The following is a 19,578-nucleotide window of genomic DNA, read 5'->3' on the forward strand; positions in this document are numbered from 1 at the left end:
TTAAAAAATGTTTTTCTTAAATCGCATTTTACAAACTAGGGCCGATTCTTCAAGTTTTATTGAATTAACTGTTTCGTTCGTGAATCAATGTTTGTTTTGTAGTTCTGACTAGAACAATAAAGATTTATTTAAAACTAACTTCTTGGATGAAAAATATAAAATAAGAATAAAGATTCATAGTATTTTTTAAAAGGCTACAGAAAAAAATAGTAAGGAAAAAATATTTGGAAAAACCCTTACATCTTACATGAAAAATGCGTATGAGTTAAATAGAATAACGTGTACTGCAAATAAAAGGTTTATAAACTTTTATCTTGTTTATTTATGAACAAACAGTTCTCACAAAGTAGAAGCATCACACAGATCTAAACTTTATGCTAATTTTTTTTAATAATTAAATTTATGTTAATTCCGAGCAAAATTTTTAGAATAAATTTATAATTCTATTAAGTAACAGAAATTCATCTCAATTACGGCAAAATTTTTCGATAAATAAGTTAAAATATATTTTTTTACAACCAAGCAAGCCATTTTGAACATTCATACATTTGAGCTAATGTAACACCTAAAAATGTTTTTTTAGGTAGTGCCAAAGTGTTTACAAATAAAAATAAGAGTAGAAAGTTAAAAAAAAGGCGCTTATTTGATAATATCTTTAATAGACAAGTTATATTTTATTATGTGAGAGTTTTATAAAAGGCAAATTCGAGTTTTGAATGCAGGCGCAAAAAAGTAACGTACAAAATCGAGCTATTACTTTAACAGATAAACAGATGAAAGTAAGAATGTTAAACTTATTAAACCAACTTTAAAACAATTTTTTTAAGTATTTAAAAATTTTTCTTACATTTTTATAAAGCATTTCTGTAACAAAATGCCACTTTCTTACACGTGAAATAAATATGGGATTCTCCAAATTATGTAATTTACGCAATGTCGTCAGTTTTTCACATAAATTTATCGTTTAAGGTAATCTAATGCAGAATAAAAAATTGTTATAGTGTTGACTTTATTTATATATCATGGTACATTGCATAAGTAGTGACTGTTTTGAGCAAAATATGTGGCATATAAAATAAATATGTAGGTATGCATTAGCGAATGGGAAAGAGGTTTGCCCCCAATCTGGAATCCATGGTTTCACCCATGTAGCATGATACATAATTTAAACGTAAATCTTAAATTAAAGTCAAAACGCTTTATACGTAAATCTTACGTATTTATAAGTAAATGTTACGTAATATGGTTGAATGATATTAAAATTGAGATATTTGGTAAAAAAACTTGGTATATTTACGGAACATATTATACGTTATACTAACGGAATAGATTTTACCAACTACTCTTCTGAATGTACAGTATGAGATTTGCGTAACTATTTATGAACGCGTAGTTTAACAGGATAGAAAATACCCCAAAACTGTTTTATAAAAATTTTTCAAAATTGAAAGGCGATATTTTTGCATGAAACCTCATCATTTTTAATGAAAAATTGGAAATGATTTGTATTTCAACAGCTATTCAAAGATATTCTTCGTATTAAAACTAATAAAAAGTACTTGCATTTAATTTGAGAAATACCTTTATATGTAACGAAATGGCATAAAATTTCGACTTCAATCAGTTCGATTTAAAAAAATTCTTTTTAAAATTAAAAATTACCAAATTCTCACCAATTAAAGCGATACAAACTGGTGAAATATCTACTCCACGAAAGTCTAGCTCACGCTATCCCTGAATCGTTTTTGACTGGTTTTCGGACTAACAAGGCTAAATAAAATTTGACACCAGTTTGTTCCAAACTAAATTTGCTAGAATTATGATTCTACGAATGTAAGACTAAATACATATATATATATATTTGTGTTATCTTTTCGAGCAAAATTATATTCGATGAAAAACATTAAAAATCTGTGAAAACAAGAAAATTCTAAGCACAAAAGTCATTAAAATCTTCCTTTATAAAAGAGACTATAAAAGAGATTATAAATGCAATCAATAGAACCACAAATATTTTGTAAGTTATGCCTTCGCAAATATACTAAAACATAAAGATTGAACTAGAAATTGAAAAGATGGAACATTTAAATGTAAGTTCTCGTTTTCTCAAATTCACTAAAGTGTTCTTCAGCCGGTTCTTCCACTAAGTTCTATATTTCTGTATAATTAAATGAGGTGTTAAAATGTCCGCGTAAAAAAGTTTAAAATTTATCCAACCATTAATTGATTTGCATACTTAACTCAAAGCATGGATTAAAATCAGATAACATGGATTAACTTTTCAGGACCGTAATCACATATACACTGTTAAAATTTTCATTCTAAAATTATGGTAAAATAACTGGCAGCTGTCTGTCCATCCGATTAACCGTAAAGTTTACGGTAAAGAACATTTTTTTCCTTTATGGTTTTGAAACCATTTACAAAAAGTATGGTTATAAAACCAAGAATACAAAACTACACAGTTTTTTTACCATTTACAACTAGCATTTTTCATAAAAGAAAAAAATAATTAATTATTTCACTAGACAGGAGCTCGTCTTTTCGTAAAGTAATGGGCACTGGAGAGTGCCGGACACAGTAAATTCTTCATGTGTCGAAGGCAATATAGGAAATATTGTGGTATCCAACACTAGGACTCGAACTCCAGTTCTGCTGGTCAGCCCGACATTGATAGATAAGCCCGCTCGGCCATGATATGTACGCAGTTGCAAAGAACTAAGTAGCTTTATGAGGTAGTTCTAGTAGGTGAGATAAAATTCTGGTTGTTTAACCGTATTAAGTGAAAGCAGTTAAAAAACAGTTTTTCTCAAACTTGGCAGTTTGATTACCGTTTTATTTGTGGTTATTTGACTGTTTCGATTAAATATGGTAAAATAACCTTTCAATAAATTGTAATTTAACCACTTTTTCCGAGAAATTTCTAACAGTGTACGTGACTATGATACGTTCACTTCACGACCCACGGTATCGCACACGGACGCATGATCTCAATACGGTACTCTAGTATCGCATTTCGTATTGATACGTATGCGTAGTCTTTAGTACGTAGAAACCCGAAGTTTGCGTTTCAGGGGAAAAGCTTCTTTCTCCTTACACCGGTTCTGAGCGGGTTTAAACTTGATAGTATACCAAATTGCTATCAGTGACATATTATAGTTTGTTTATGTAAAGAACTCCCCTAGCCATTCACCTGGAGTGGTGGCAGTGACTATGGTTACGAGGCTTAACTATTTCAAGTGTTGGGTCATTATTTAAGATAGATTTTGACTCGGGTAGGCGAAAGAAATGAAATCTGGGGATAGTGAAGTCTTCTCATTGAAATCAGCTATATCCTGTTTTCATAGCAGCAGACGGCATTAGACTTCGTGGCGAGGGGAGTTCTTTCTATAGACAAACTATAGTTATTTGCAGTGTGAAATTTTTTTTAAAGATTTTTATGAAAACTTACTATTAAGTGTGATTATACATAATGTCATATATTTTTTTTCCAATGCCCACCTGTGTTAACATCAGTCAATTCAAGCATTTACAGGGCGATTTCGTTGACCCCTCTTTCAGGGGCACCATATTAGGTGTGGGCCAATATCGCTCACCCAGTGAGGACAGATAGTACAGAGAAGGAGAGACATTCATGCCATGCCCGGGATTCGAACCCAGCACATTTCTGATGCAAGAACAGTTCCCTGCCCCCTGAACAGGCCGGTCGGCACAATGTCATATATAGAGAGTTACGAAAGTATGAATTTTATTTAAAAATGCTTACTGTGGTGTAGAACTGATTCTGGTTCGATCCAACAAAGTTGCTGTGATCATACCTGAAAAACATACAAAGAATGGTTAGGATTTATTTCACAGCTCTTTTTTCTGTTATACGAAGAATATTAATATTTCATTTTTTTAAAGAACTAGAAAGATAAGCCCCCTGTTTGCTGACGCTTACCAACCCAGATTATTTTTTCACAATAATTGTTGTTTCTTGGCATGAAAAAGCTGAAATTATACAACTAAAATATATGTATTAAAAAGAACACTTGCGCCTCCACTTTCCACTTCCAAATATTTCCCTTATGATACTATTAAGATCTATAAGTGAATACAAATCATTTTTCTAAGTTATCAGTTTTTGAAATGACACTTAAAATTAAAAGTATATTGTTATAACAAATTTGGTGAGTTCGCAACTGTAATTTACCATTTTTGCTTACCAAATGGACGTATGTATATCTTAAATATAATTTTTGCATTCGTGACTTAGTGCATGAAGATGAAAGTTAAGTTCTAAATCATTTAATGAATCTCTTTAACCGTTATTCATAATAGTATATTAATGTAATTTGCACCAAAAATAATAATTTTAAAATGGTTAATTAGATCAGACACCGATTTGAATGACTTTATCTTAAAATGTAATGTAGAATTACATTATTTTAATAATAATAATAATAAAAATAATAGTAATAATAATAATATTATTAGAAACAATCCTCCTAAACTCTTAAGTTAGAAATCAAACAAAATCAAAAACGTAATAATAACAGTAAGAATATTCCCTTAAATAATGCTAGTAAGAATTTGGTTTCAAAATCCACAATAAAGAGCAAAAAACTACACAACAACTGTTGGAACAGGAAATAGAAGAGAAGTGACGAAAGCTAACTTTTCAATTCGAAGCTTCTTCCCTATGGTTATGGAGCGTTTTTAAAAAATATAATTTTAGGGAATACTAGGTAAAGGCGTTTAACCTTAAAAAACCTTATTCTAGGCAATATCGAGCGACCGTCTTTCACCTTAAAACATCAGTGGGTTAAAACGGCAACCTTAAAAACAATACTGAGAAACGACCTTTAAACTAAAAAAACCTCAGAGTAAGAAATTTCGGGCAATGGTTGTTCACCTTTTTAAAAAACAACAGTGTGGCGAGTACTGTGCAATTGCCTTAAAAACCTTAACGTAGAGAATATCGGTTAATGGCCTTTTACATTGAAACATAAGTGTAGTGAAGGCAATAGCTTTTAACATCACAAAACTATAAAGTAGGGACTACCGGACAAGTTCTTTTCAAGAAATCTATTTATTGAAAGACGGGGTTGTTGTAAATAATAAAGAATATTATTAAAATAATAACAAGATTAGTCATAGCCACCGGATTAACTGTTCGGAATCCACGCGCCATTGTCCGGTATTTGCTGCTTTGATTCCTTTTGAAGTTTAGTGTCCGGTATTCTTTACCCTGGGGATTTTGTTGGATTGTTCCAGAATGTTGGTGTAATCTTCCATATGTGTTTACATACTTAATTTGCTGCTACGAATTTTTTGTGTATACCTTTTCGGAGTATACTGAGTATTTGTTAGAAATTGAATTGAATAACGGAGAGAACAAAAAAATATTGTGAAAAGAAAAAACAATAAGGAACTCTCAATGATCAGACTATAATTAAAATTGTCCTCCATTGACTAGTTATTATTTCTTTTCAATTTGTTTATTGATCAATGTCAATTGTTTACTTTCTGTAAAAATTGTTTAGTGTTTTCTCAGCTCCTTTGTGATGCAGTGTACTTTCATAATTCCATGGATTAATTTCGAAATAAAGCCACATGTTACACAACTGTCTCATAAACTAGAATTTACAAGATTATTGAATATAGAAAGTCATATATGTTTTAAATCTTATCGTCTTTTGATGTGTTTCTTTCAAAAGTATTCTAAAATAAAAACAATAAATTCTCGATAACACTTTTTTATGAAAAAAAAAACTTTTCCTTTCACCTTTTTTTTTACAAATAGCTCTTTTGCGAGTACTTATTCAAGGAGAAAAATTTCTAGCGTTTTTAAAGTTTTGTTGCTTTAGAGAAAGGCTTAAAGATAAAATATTTCTTTCATAATATTAAAGATAAACACAGCTTGCACATAGAGAGCTCACCTCCTGTTATTTTGCCCATCTTTGTGAATGTGACGCCGACAGTTTTGAGTAGGCGACTGGCATTCTGGTTGTATGTTGTGCGAGTAGTCCCGAAAGCGTCAAGTAGGGGGCACAGCTGTTGGATTTTTTCGGCCATTGCCAGGTTACTGCTCTGAAAAAATAAAATGAAATAACGCATATCTGTTAAGTTATGCTCGAGAGATTGCCCTCACCGGAAATATTTGCGCAAAACTGTCAACATTTCGATGTTTTATTGGGTTTCGGGGACAGACATTTCCATAAGACGATATGTTTTTGGTTTCCATCTCCACGATATGTAGATTTTTTTTTCTTTTAAGGAAAAAAAAATGTTCTAGATAAATCATTCCATTGGAAAATTTCAACTATTTTTCATCGCTATGAATTTCGTTAGAGTGGATAGATATTTTTTATAAATGCAATAAATATGGAAATATTCCAAAAATGTAATATTTATAGCGTTAACTAATTTGGTAAATATGAATTGCAATAATCTTTCACTTTCTGAAGTTTAAGAAATTCAACTGAACAAAACTAATTTCGTCAAGCATTGAAAATGCTAAGAAAAAATTTGTTAGTAAGTATTTCATCATTTTCAAGACACAAAATTTTTAAACTATCAGAGAAAAACTTTTAAATTACCAAATTTATTATTTCTTAAAAAGAATAGAACTGAAATATTTTTATTTCACCATACAAAAATATATATACTAAACATTGTTTCTATAATTAATAATACACATAGTTCTCTCAAACAATTACTAAATATCAGTAACAACAGTTAATTTTTAATGGATTTACTTCAGAAAACTCATAAAATACTCAAATTTTCATATTTATTTCATCCTTAAAAATATTTTATTTTATAACAGTCGTTGAACAGCCGACCTAATTTTTGGATTTACGACTACTAATGTTCAACTCCGTAGCCTTGTAATTTTGAACCCAATCCAGAAGACAAGGGAACTTCTGGACCAAGCATAGGAAGAAATTTGCTTTCGTGGAAGGACTTTTTAGATGGAATTAACCCACATTTGCTTAACATGGAGAGGAAGAACCCGAGAACCTGTTGCGGTTAGCCTGACGGCAAAGGGACTCTAACCCAAGATCCGTCTATCACTGAGGATATTTCACGTCCGCACTGTGGTCGGTGCAAGCCGGATGCGGATACGTATCGACCAGCCATCGCTGGGATTCGAACCCCTTTTACCTCATTACAAAGCAAACGCTCTAACCCCAGAGCCATCACGGCTCTCTTAAAAATATTGACATTTGTGACGTTTTTGATACCTCAGTCATGGTTTCTGAAGTTCTGTGTTTTATACTACGTAACCTTGGTTTGATAATTACTTCTGGTCATTGCTAGAGAGATTCAAATTCATCTAAAATTTGAAAGCAAAGATTTTTAGTGAAATAAATATTTCTACAATAATCTCAAGAAACACTAAATTTTTGCTATATAAAACGTCATATGAGACCACTATTCATCTACAGCTCAAGAATCTGTATTCTGACCGAAGCGGCAAAAAAAAATCGATATTTTTGAATGCAACACCTTGTGAGCCATTTTTGGTGAGAATAGTTAACAACGTTTGCAGAAGATGAAAAAAAATACTTTCATAATGTGAAATTTTTATAAAATTTAATACATTTATTAAATATTTTCTCAAAGATTTTATTTCTTAATTTCATTAAATGAAAAACTTGAATGTTAATTACGTTTTTACACTAGAGAGACGTAAAAAATATATTTAATTGAAAAAAAAAATAGATAAACTCTTAGTTATTTTGTTTACATTAATATTTTAGCAAGAAATTACATAAGCGTTTTTAAACTCTGAGACCAATAGTTTTTTTTAAATTAAGTAAATTTAATTTAATTTAAATTTTTTTATTTAAATAACATGAAAAATATTTTATTGCCGTCATGACTTTTCTTTCTCTGTATTCTACTGCAAATCGATTCTTCATCTGTAGTGTATGTTTCTTCAATAAAATAACATAAAATAAACAGTTTTTTCCAATGATTTAATTCCATTCTTTGCTTTTCAACCGCTAGATCGTAATTCTGACTATAAAATTGTAATAATTACGGAAAACTCGTAATAGGTGGTACCGCTAAATACACATTTAAGGCCCCTAATTTGTTATTTGATTTTTATGAGAGTTTTAAATACGTTTGAGAAGTGGTGATTACATAAAGTTACGCATTCATTTCAAACTTCATTTTACAATTCATAAAATGGAACACTTTATGGGAATAGTTAAAACGTTTTCTTCTTTTCTTAAGGTTTAGAATGCATATTTTCCTCAGTGAAGTTGTTTTGCGTACTGTATCACTCTTGTAAAGGAGAAGACACATTTACAGATTTCTTACGGCTAATCTTTAATTCTTTTATAACTTTCTGCTCTTATGGTGCTTGAACCGTTTTCACGTGGCTTGCGAAATATTGGATTCTCGGCCTAATAATTATAAAACACTTAGATTTGTGTTAATTAAGAAGCTCTTGTTTTTTATAAGTTTGACATTCTTATTTTTCCTTATGAAGGCCTAAAAGTAAGTAATGATTCAAATTAATGATTCAAATGATTTTAATTTAATTATTCAAAAATATATTTATATTTAATAATATTAAATTTAATAATTAAAATTAATAAATTAAAATTAATAACTAAAATTAACACATTAAAATTAATAATTAAAATTAAAACATGAAAATTAATAATTAAAATTAATAATTAAAATTTTTAAATATAAATTAATAAATGAAAATTAATAAATTAAAATTAATAAATTGAATAAATTGAATAAAATAATAAAAATATATTTATAATAATTCAAAAAAGGCTATACGTCTTCGAACCTGATTTTTGTTGGGTACAAACGAAATCAAACAAAAAAGATCATTCTAGATAAAATTTTGAATAATTTGCTTTATGCCGTTTTTTAACTTTAATTTTTGAGAATATAAATATAAATAATAATAATAGATTCTTTTCTAACTATAAACATTTTTACACTTTTATTTCGGATTTTTTAATTCCACTAGGAATTTTTTTCTAGAAAAATTATATTTTGATAATTTTTAGCGATTGTTTAAAAATTATTTGATGTATTCGATATTAGAATAGGAACTAGAATAATTGATTTTAAGGCGATAAATTGGGTATACCAAAAATAAACCACCCAATGTATGACTTCGTGGTAGGGATACAATCTTTTCAAATAAAAATTTATTCACTACTTAGTTGTGTAGAGATAAATAGTCAGTTCTCTACTTTGTAATGACTGAGATGGTTAAAAAAACTTCAAAAAGTGTCCCAATGTAATCACACACTTTACTGTAAATGTATGAGAAATCGATTATTTGAGTGAAAGTGATTCTGGGTGTTTTTGTTTATAGTACAGATTGAAGTTTTTTATTGCGTAGTCAGGTAATTAAATTAGTATGTAATGAATATAATGGTAAGTGGTAAGTAGTTTTGTGAACTTTTCACCTTTAGTATTAAATGCGAGTAACTTATTTCGATCTCAAATGAAACACAGCTTGTTTTGAAAGAAAAGTAAGAAAAAATACTGTTGAAAAATAATTCCCCTACTATTATTGCATTTATAATTATAATGTTTTAAAATAAGAATTCCTTACAAAAACATTTTTACTCTGTACCATAAAACTTAAAATTTAACGTTGTAAATAAATATAATTGTAAATAAAATCTTTGCAAAAATCCTCAGCGCACCATTTTAAATGTTGAGAAATGATCCGAAATTAGCATGCCAAAATGGTTTCAAAAATGTATGCAAATATTATATTTCTTTTTTTAAGATAATGAACTGCTGTGCGTTGCTCATTTGGTTATAATACGAGAAAAGTAAACAAGGAATTTTTTAAAAATGTTGTAAATATGAAGTTTTGTTTTTATTAAAATGTATTGTGCATATTATTGCGACATCATTTGTGTTTCGATAAGAACAAAAAACAACCAAATAAGAAAGAATTGTAATAATTTAGTAAGAAAAGTATTTCATTTCTTGGAAGAAAAACAATAAAAAGAAAAAAAATTCAAATTGGGAAGAGGAATTTTTCAGAAATGTTATTTATGAATAATACATTAACTTTATTTTAAAATGCATAATTTAAAAGTAAACTGGAAAAACCGAGATAAAATTGCTTCTTTAGATCGAAACATATTTATATTTTGATTATTTTTCTTTGCATATTTTGATTATTTCCAAGTGAAGGTACAAGTGTAAGTTGTGTGTTTATTGCTGTGCATTCCTGTAATTACAAAATAAAACTTTATGTCCTCATACAGAAACAAATTTAATGGTTTACAAAAGAATTACATTATTTGAGGTAGAAAACTTCAAGTTGGAAAAATTAATTTATTATCAACATTAATTGTTGAGGCCTGTTCTGCTATTTTTTTATCCGGATTTTTTTATGCTTTTATAATGCTAATACCATGCTTTTTAAATACCAGAAATGAAAAAAAAACATATAATTTTTAAAGAAATAGTGTAATTAGGTAAAATTTTATGCCAATTGACTCAGAAGTTGTTTATAGCTGAATACTTTTATACAGGTTAGTTCGCCCACTTGGGTAACTACTTCTACTGGATAAATTTCGGAAGTCCTTTGTTTTGAGTTTCATTGTTAATTTGAATTCCGTATTAGTGAAGGTTCCGCTTACATATTTCAAACAATGCGTGTTTTAAAAATAAGTGAATAATTTCTACCTTTATTTAAGGTACTAGGGCAAAAGCATGATTTCGGACAAAGTTTTCGAAATTGAGTTTATTATAAATTTAAAATCCATGTAATCTTAGCCTTCTAAAAATATTAAATTTAAATATTTACTTTTGTTTGCACTCGATTTGTTTATAAAGTTATAGTAGTTTTTGTGCAAACTGATAACATTGTATGGATAAGTGATTTTAAGTCTTTAAATCCGTTTATTTCAAAATCCCATTTTTTCACATTTCGCACCCCTTTAAACACGGTATTTTTGGTAGTTTCATAAGTTTTACGCATAATAAATCTAATAAACTAGCTTTTTAAAAATTTATATTAATATTTAAACAAAATGCTGTCAAAACTAGTCGGATACCTTAAGACAATTTCATTATACGTTTCATAATTTTAACAAGCAAACTCATAATTTTAATTTGGATTCCTTGCAGCAAAAACAAAAAAGAAAAAAAATTCTTTCAAATTATTCTTTCATATTTATTTGGTAAAGAATTTCAGTACTTATCCATTTTGCCGGCTTAAGGAGATTTAGCTGTTTTATTTATTTATTTATATATGTTTATTTTATAATTTTTTCAATTTATTACTTATCCAAACAAAAAAAGCAATTGAAATTACTGTTTTTTCATTGGTGAATATATCCCCTGAGCCAAATGGATGAGTACTAATTCTGAACACTAAAATTTACGAAATTTAAATCATTCATTTGATTGTTTTTCAGTTCTTTATATTGAATTCTGGTTTTCAATATTATAGTTCTTATTATTTACATAATTGGTAAATTTAACAGAAAAAATGGTTTTCGCGCCATACTTAGAAAAATCCCTATAGCATTACCAGGACATTCTTCAGAAAGTACCATACATTTCACCATTTGTATGATAATTTTAAGGCTTTAATGGTCATGCCTTTACCAAAAAGAATGGTAATATACCTTATAATCAGTTTACCATGCCTTCTGGTATGGTTTTTTTAAATGGTAAGACTGAGAGTAGTTAAAGGTTGTCATTTTTTATTCAACTACTTCAATATATATATTTTTCTTTTTGTATCATTACAAATTATTTCTTTTCTAACTATTTAGTTTCCTCATATATTTCAAACATATTTCGAAAATAATAACGAATTTTATAAAATTTTTATTTTTGGACTAAAATGGGTTAATTCAAATGTCTAAGGCATACTAGACTTCCATAGTCTCAATTTTTTATGTGGTGAATGATGATATTTACAACCGAATAATCAGCGTTTTCTATACATTAGTGCTGTTTTTTAAAATAACCTAATTTACTGCTGAACAACATGATATTAAAACTAGATTTAATTGATAATTTTAACATTGTCATTACCGAAAAGTTACGGTAAAAATTACCTTAACTTTTGGTGTTTCCATAAAGTCAGAAAACAAGGTAAATGTTATCAAATTTTGGTAGTTTCAACCATGCCTGTTTTCCTAGTGTATAAAAACTCTTCAATATAATCTCAAGCAGTCGATGGCTGTTTCGACGTTGATTATTTTTTTCATTTATAAACTCATTGTTATTTCCTGTTTCGACTAACAACAAAACAGCAATTTTTTTTCTCCGCAAAATCGGCTTTTGTTACTCTAGGGCTTAATAATGAGCTCGGAGTGAGGATCCAAGAGAAAAAATTGATGAGGCACCCTAAGAAGAATAATAGAACTATTTTGGATTCTACGAAATGTTATAAAACTGTAACTAATTTAGGAATTATGTTACTTAATTAAACCATTAGACACAATGTAAATCTAAGTCTAAATACATAATGATTAGTTTTAATACACTTCCTATTTTAACTGACCTAATAAATGGCATGTTTTCGTCTTTTTGGATTTTCTATGGGATTTAATAATATTAAAAGTATAGAATTACTTTTGATAGTCTATAGTATTGTTATCTATAAAACAGATAACAGGATATAATTATTTCATTATAGAAACAATATTTTACTTTTTTTAACCTTAAGGGTTGAAACAGTGTTAGTCGTTGCTTTAAACTATTGCAATCGCATAGAAAGTTGAATATCACTTTTTAATTGGTTTTAACTTTCATTCGAAATTTTTTTAAAATAAAAATGTAAAAAAAAAAAGAAAAAAAAAGATTAGTTACCCTTTTAGGCTAATAAGTGTTTTGAGCATGTACGGTTATTTTAGCCCTTTGTTACCCCATTATATACCAACATAAGCCAAATATTATAATATTAGAGTCTTAGTTACTCCATATTGCGGGGTAACTTAAATCAACATGTTTTTTCTTGTCTTTAACTCACTAGCGTTTTATAAAACTTATGCACATGTGAACATTCAGTATAACTTTATCTCTGTATCCGAGTTTTGCAGTAATTCATAAAGTTCTATAAAAATATCCCTAATTCGGTAGTTAAATTGTAAACTGGCTGAAGTAAACACGAACGATATGATTCTGAGTTATTTCTCTTCAAAATTTTGAGTGAAGTGGTTTTTCTTGCGCATCACAGAAATATTTGAAGATAAATGCTGTTTATAATGTAAGCAGCAATTTAGTTTTTTTTAAAAATAAGTTAAAAATAGAAACATATGAGACGAAGAAAAATTAGTAAAAATTGAAAAAAATGAAAAAATATGACAATCAAGGCTGACGTCTAGCCCTGAATTGTCACAAAAATGCAAAACTCTTTCTATCGAGAAAGCTAAGACAAAAGTCAAGAATGCTTTCTCTGTATCCCAAAAGTTTTTCCCCGTTTCAGAAAAAGAATACAAAAATACAAGAATAAATAGTGAAATATGTAATTGATTCTGTAATTTAAACTGCATTGTATTACACATTTCACTACTTATTTTCGTGTTTTTGTATTCTTTTTCATGTGAAATGCAAAACTCTTTCTATCGAGAAAGTTAAGACAATAGTCAAGAATGCTTTCTCTGTACCCCAAAAGTTTAGCCCCGGTCCAGAAAAAGAATACAAAAATACAAGAATAAATAGTGAAATATGTAATTGCTTCTGTAATTTAAACTGCATTGTATTACATACTTCACTATTACATATACATATACATATTTCATTATATACAAGAATAAATAGTGAAATATGCAATTTCTTCTGTAATTTAAACTGCATTGTATTACACATTTCACTATTTATTCTTGTATTTTTGTATTCTTTTTCTGGCCCGGGGCAAAACTTTTGGGGTACAGAGAAAGCATTCTTGACTTTCTCTTAGCTTTCTCGATAGAAAGAGTTTTGCATTTCACATGAAAAAGAATACAAAAACACGAAAATAAATAGTGAAATAAATAAGTGAATAGTGAAATAAATAAGTGAAATAAATAGTGAAAATAAATAGTGAAAAATACAAGAATAAATAGTGAAATATGTAATTGCTTCTGTAATTTAAACTGCATTGTATTACAAATTTCACTATTTATTCTTGTATTTTTGTATTCTTTTTCTGGACCGGGGCAAAAATTTTCGGGTACAGAGAAAGCATTCTTGACTTTTGTCTTAGCTTTCTCGATAGAACGAGTTTTGCATTTTTGTAACAATTCAGGGCTATGATGTCAGCCTTGATTGTCATATTTTTTTCATTTTTTCAATTTTTACTAATTTTTATTCGTCTCACGTGTTTTATTCCTCTTGGTTTCTCTGCAGCTTAGCGCATTTTTTCCATTTGGATGTTATTTTTATTTTTATTAATTTTATTTTCATTAATTGTTTGCATTAATATTTGGAATTCTACTTTTAATTAAAAATATAAATGTATTTATCTAAAATTATACTATCGCCAATAATGTTTGAAATGTTTAGGTTATTGTTAATACGCATGTATTTCTGTAATATGCAAACTTAAGACTTGAGCACTGGCTTTTGTTAGCAGAAATACCGTTTTCCACGAAACGTTATGCAGATATACCTATACATGCTTGTTTGGCATGCATGTTTAAGTGGTTTATAAAACGCTACAAAACTGGAAATGTTAAAGGTATAATAAGTATTTCATCCTGGCATTTAAGTCAGGTTATCCATCATTATTATAATTACCGAGAAACATGTGAGTGAAATAGATGACTGGTAGGTAATTTTGAAAGGATGTATTTGATGCAGTCATGTTATCACGTTGCTTAGGTTAATGTGAGAAATTGGTTTGTATGCACAGTAACTGATTAGTACACATGATAACATAAAACAGTTGATTAATCTCTAGGATAACTTTATCTGTTTATTTCGTACAATATCTATTATGAATCGATATCATGAAAATCGTACATTTGTTACTTATTGTTCACAACAGTAGTAAATATTTCGTACGACTGATTTTAATGCAATGAAATTAATTTATTACACTTACTAGTAAACTTATTTTTCTTCTTGCAAATGATATCCAGTTAACTAACATTGCAAAATTTAATGTATTTTATCGCATTAAAACTTGTCTAAACTGATATTCATTCTGATTTATGGCAAAAACTGAGAAATTCATCTGTAATAATTCGCCTTTTAAAATATGATGATATGACAAAAGATTATGTGTAAAGGCAATTTTTCTGATAGTCTTCAATATTCTCGAAGAAAAGTTATTCTATATTCGATCATGTTCACAAAATTTGCTTTAAAAGGAGGGTACATACAGAGTTACTTGAAAATCGAACAAATGTTTTGCATTTTTACAAAAAGTTTTTGGTTTTTGAAATCATAAATAATTTTTTTTGTTTATTTTGGAGTGTACTATTAAGTTATAAATTATGAACCATAAAGAACTTCAATTATTCTTGGAATGCATAGCCGAATTTAATCCCTTTTGTAGACGAAGAACATTTTGTAGCTTGGAACATTTTTAAAGAACATTTGAGTTTTAAAAGGTAAACTTTTAAAGATTAAATTATAAAATTCGAATAAAAATTCCCCGTATTTGAGTAATGAATTCAAAATCTTCTGCTTATATTTGAAATTCTAAAGAATTTTTAGAATAACAATTTATTAACAAAATTATAACTCTAACGAGAAATCATTTGAAACTAATCTTTGTTTGAGTATCTTAAACGCGATCTTAAGGGATAAATAAATATTTGTTTAATTCAAAGAGAGAAAGAAAGATTCGCCCAATCCAATCTACAAACTTAAATTTTTCTCACTCCATCTCGAACAGGAGGAATTGTATACGTTTGTTGTTCACCTCTTGATTCGTCGCAAGAACGATAAAAGAGAAATATCCAAAATATATTTCTAATAAAGAATAAAAATGAAGTAGAATTTCTTTCAACTGGGTAAATATTCTGAAACATGAAAAAAATTTCCTGTAAATCGTTTTTCTTAACTCAAACTATTCAGCAACTTTAAAAAAGGAATTTTAAAAGTGTAATAACGCCCATTGATGTTTTATTGTTAACATAATGAGCTAAGTTTAACTTAGGAATGAAATAGTGAATTTTTTGGGTTAAAATTCTTCCGTTTAGGTTGCTGTGTATCAGAAATCCATTAATAAAGATCAGTGATTATTTATTAATGTAAATATATAATTAGATTTTCTTTTGCTCAAACAGTTTTTTTGATAATTTATTTCTCTATAGTCAAGGGGAAATAGATAAGAAGGTTTGTAATTTTAATTCACAACGAAAAAAAAAACTGAACCAACAGTATAAAAAATTTAGCTTCATTTGCAAGTTCTTCAGTGTCTTCTTGATATTTAATATTTTCAACATGATTTTGTCATTGATTGTAAATGTTTGCTTACATAAAATAGGAAAATAAGACAGCTGGATCAAATTATATCTTGAATTGACAAGAGAAGAGATGTTGTAATATCATAAGGCACAATATATACTTGAAATCATTTAGAAAAAGAAATAAAAATCCCTTAGGCGACATTTAATTTTTAAAGACAGAAAAAGCATCAACCATAAAGTAAGTAATAAGAGGGAAGTTTTGTATACTTATCATGAAGTAGAAGGTTAATTTATGTGTTGGAAAAAAGTGAAAAAAAAGAGGTTGATTTTTGTAAAGAAAAATATTAAGCTATTTAAATCGAATCTCACATAAAATACAGAAAAGGAAATTTTAAAATGAATGAATTCTATTCTGGTTCTTAATGTCTCTATAGAAAACTTAACTCACGAATTGTATCCCAAGTATTTTTTCTAAATTTTCCTTTAAATAAAATGTGTATTTAATATTAAATTTGCGTGTATTAAATAGCGAATCATATAAAGAAACATAAATGAAAAGTTTAATTTGAGTTTTGCTCTTGAGCTACTTTATTTTCTGTCGAAACTGCTCTTAAAAGAATTGCTTCCCTAAAAGCGAAAACACTTTGTTCTATTTATGGATAATATGTATCTGAAAGTCGTTATAAATCGCATAATTAAAGAATAACACTCAAGATGCATTCCAGCAGGGAAGGAAATTGCTTTAAGCTCCTATGTTGGTCATTTAGTGAGAAAATTAATTGTGCCACGGGAAGGATTAAACATGACTAATAACTTATTAGAATAAGACGTGATTCCTCCTAAATTATTAACATATGATATAAACATAAGAAGAATCACTTTTAACGCATTCTATTAAAATAAACTACAGTTATAAATCTTTTTATTCTTAAAAGTTAAGCATTTAATTCTTTTTAATTCTACAGTGAATTTTAAAGAACAAAATGTCTCAATTTTCATCAAAACTTTCTAAAATTTATAGAAAACTTTTCTAAAAAGAACTTTAAACATTATCTTCCACGACTTTATTCAAATTTGATTTTTTTTTTAAAATAATCTTTTTCCACGTTAGTGTCAGTATAAGGGGAGATTTACTGGTTTTTCTAAATGTCTTAGGGACCCGTCAAGAGCCTAGTATTTAAAGAAGATAAGATTTTTAAAATTTATAAAAATGAAATCTGTATTTTAAATGTGTGTTTCGAAAAAAGAACAAAAAAACAAAACAAAAACCCCTCAACGATAGTGTGTTGGATAACTTTCCTCAAATGTTCGCTCCCGATTTTCTAATCTTATGATATTTTGTTTAATGTTACATGAGCTTGATGGTTTTGCATTTAACTATCTGATTTTTATCTAACTACCTAATTAATCCATCACATCACCCAGAAAATTTAAATTTCCTGAGATTGCAACAAAAGATTTTAAAAGTGTTTCCCTTTTTTCATTTAAATACCATTGTTACAAAACTCTTTCTTTTTTTCTTGTGATAATCACTAAATATATTGCATTTTCATAAAAGTGATTTTATATTTATTTTTAAAAATAAATTTCATTTCTATATTAACTAGGTACTTTCTTCCGTTTGAGTGTTTTGCTTTTTTCAAATCTTAACAGTTAAAAGTGAAATTTAACTGTGTGTGTTTGTGTTTTAGAACTTCTTAATAAAAATACGATATTACTAATAAAAAAAAATTAAGATTTGTGTTTGAAAAATCACGCATGATAAAAATACTGTTTAGATATAGAATAGGTGTCTGAAGGTTACGCGATTTTCTTAATCTCCACACTTTTATCTTCCTTGATACCATGGGTATGGAAATATTGCTTTTTTTCCCCTATTGCAGTAAGAAGTGGAAATAAACTAGAGTAGGAAAAAAATCATGATTTGAGAATACAGACAGAGAGAGGGGAAGCGTGGAGTTTGGGGTAATACTATATACTACTTACGAAGAATATAATTAATAAAGAGGAACGTTTAAGTTTTGCTTATAAGAATGTAAGAAGAATGTTAATAAGAAGATTCATTCGTGTAAAACTATAATTAAAATAAAACTTTCTAGTCGCTAATAATACTTAAGAAGTTATTCCATTTTCTTTAGAACAAATATAGAAATTATAAGCATTTCAATTGGTAAAATGTTATTTTTTTATTAACTGCATAGTTTAGATAATAACATTAAGTGTATTTTTATGTCTACTTAATGTTCTAGTATTTTGTGTAAACGTCAAAAGAGTTGAACTAATTTTAATATATCTTGCAGTTTTAAACAGTCTTAAAACTTATCTTTATATAAGAATGTCTAATAGTTACAAAGAGTACCTACTCATAATTATTTTTCTCTTGTAATTCAGAGTACTACATTACTGTTGTTAAAAATTGCACTGGCACGTGTTTAAATATTTCTAATATAGATAGTTTAAGATTATAAGGTTCGTAAAATACGTTAGAATTTTTTTTTTTTTAAAAAAACTGTTTTCAAGCTAACTGTCTCTACAAAATAAGTAATTTTTTTAGTAGAAAATTTTTACCTTCTCTTTTTTCTCTATAATTTCAATATTGACTTACTACTTCGAGTTAAAAATGATTAACAACTAAATTGATAGAAAGTAATGTTTTTAAAATGGGAATTTCACAGTTAGTTTAATAAATACGTTGTCAGTAACAAATTTTTTTTATAGATGAAGACAGGCTTCTTACCCATTAAATTTTATATTTTGTACCCTTTTTTTCATTTTAAAAACAAAGCGTACAAAAGCTTTATTTAAATTTGAGGTTCGAATCATTTTTTAAAAAATTATTTAGCATGTTTTAACTATTTTATTTTTCTTAATATAAAGTATTTTCTTTACAGCAATCTTGTACACTGAAACCGTAAGAGATATTAAAATGTGCGCAATTCCTTTTTCAATAATTGTTTTAAATAATTCCAAATTAAACTAAAAATCGTTTTTTACGCTTTACAGATCAGCAATAGTTAACAATTCTTGCTCAACAGTTTATTTTAGTTTAAAGGTTCTGGAACAATGATGAGATAAATGATGCAATACGCACCGGACTCAGAAAAGCCAGTTGATTGATGATTTGTGTCGTTGAAAAGGATTTCCCACTGCCACTCTGACCAAACGTAATGATTACCTAGAGTGCAAAAATAAACCGTAAAGGTTTATTCTGTTTAAATGGAAT

The 19,578-nt window shown here is 27.9% G+C and overlaps 1 protein-coding gene across 1 annotated transcript in view; it reads right to left on the reverse strand.

Annotated features, from left to right (window-relative positions):
* Positions 1-19,578, reverse strand: part of LOC107446350 (STKc_myosinIII_N_like and MYSc_Myo21 domain-containing protein ninaC) — a 169,549-nt gene that overhangs the window by 41,927 nt on the left and 108,044 nt on the right. The window contains exons 12-14 of the mRNA XM_043046374.2: positions 19,447-19,530; positions 5,925-6,075; positions 3,767-3,818 (exon numbers count right to left, since the gene is read on the reverse strand). Of these exons, the coding sequence (XP_042902308.1) occupies positions 3,767-3,818; positions 5,925-6,075; positions 19,447-19,530 (287 nt within the window). The remainder of the gene's footprint in view (positions 1-3,766; positions 3,819-5,924; positions 6,076-19,446; positions 19,531-19,578) is intronic.

This window comes from Parasteatoda tepidariorum, chromosome 1 (genome assembly GCF_043381705.1).
Source record: "Parasteatoda tepidariorum isolate YZ-2023 chromosome 1, CAS_Ptep_4.0, whole genome shotgun sequence".
In the NCBI taxonomy this organism is placed as follows: domain Eukaryota; kingdom Metazoa; phylum Arthropoda; class Arachnida; order Araneae; family Theridiidae; genus Parasteatoda; species Parasteatoda tepidariorum.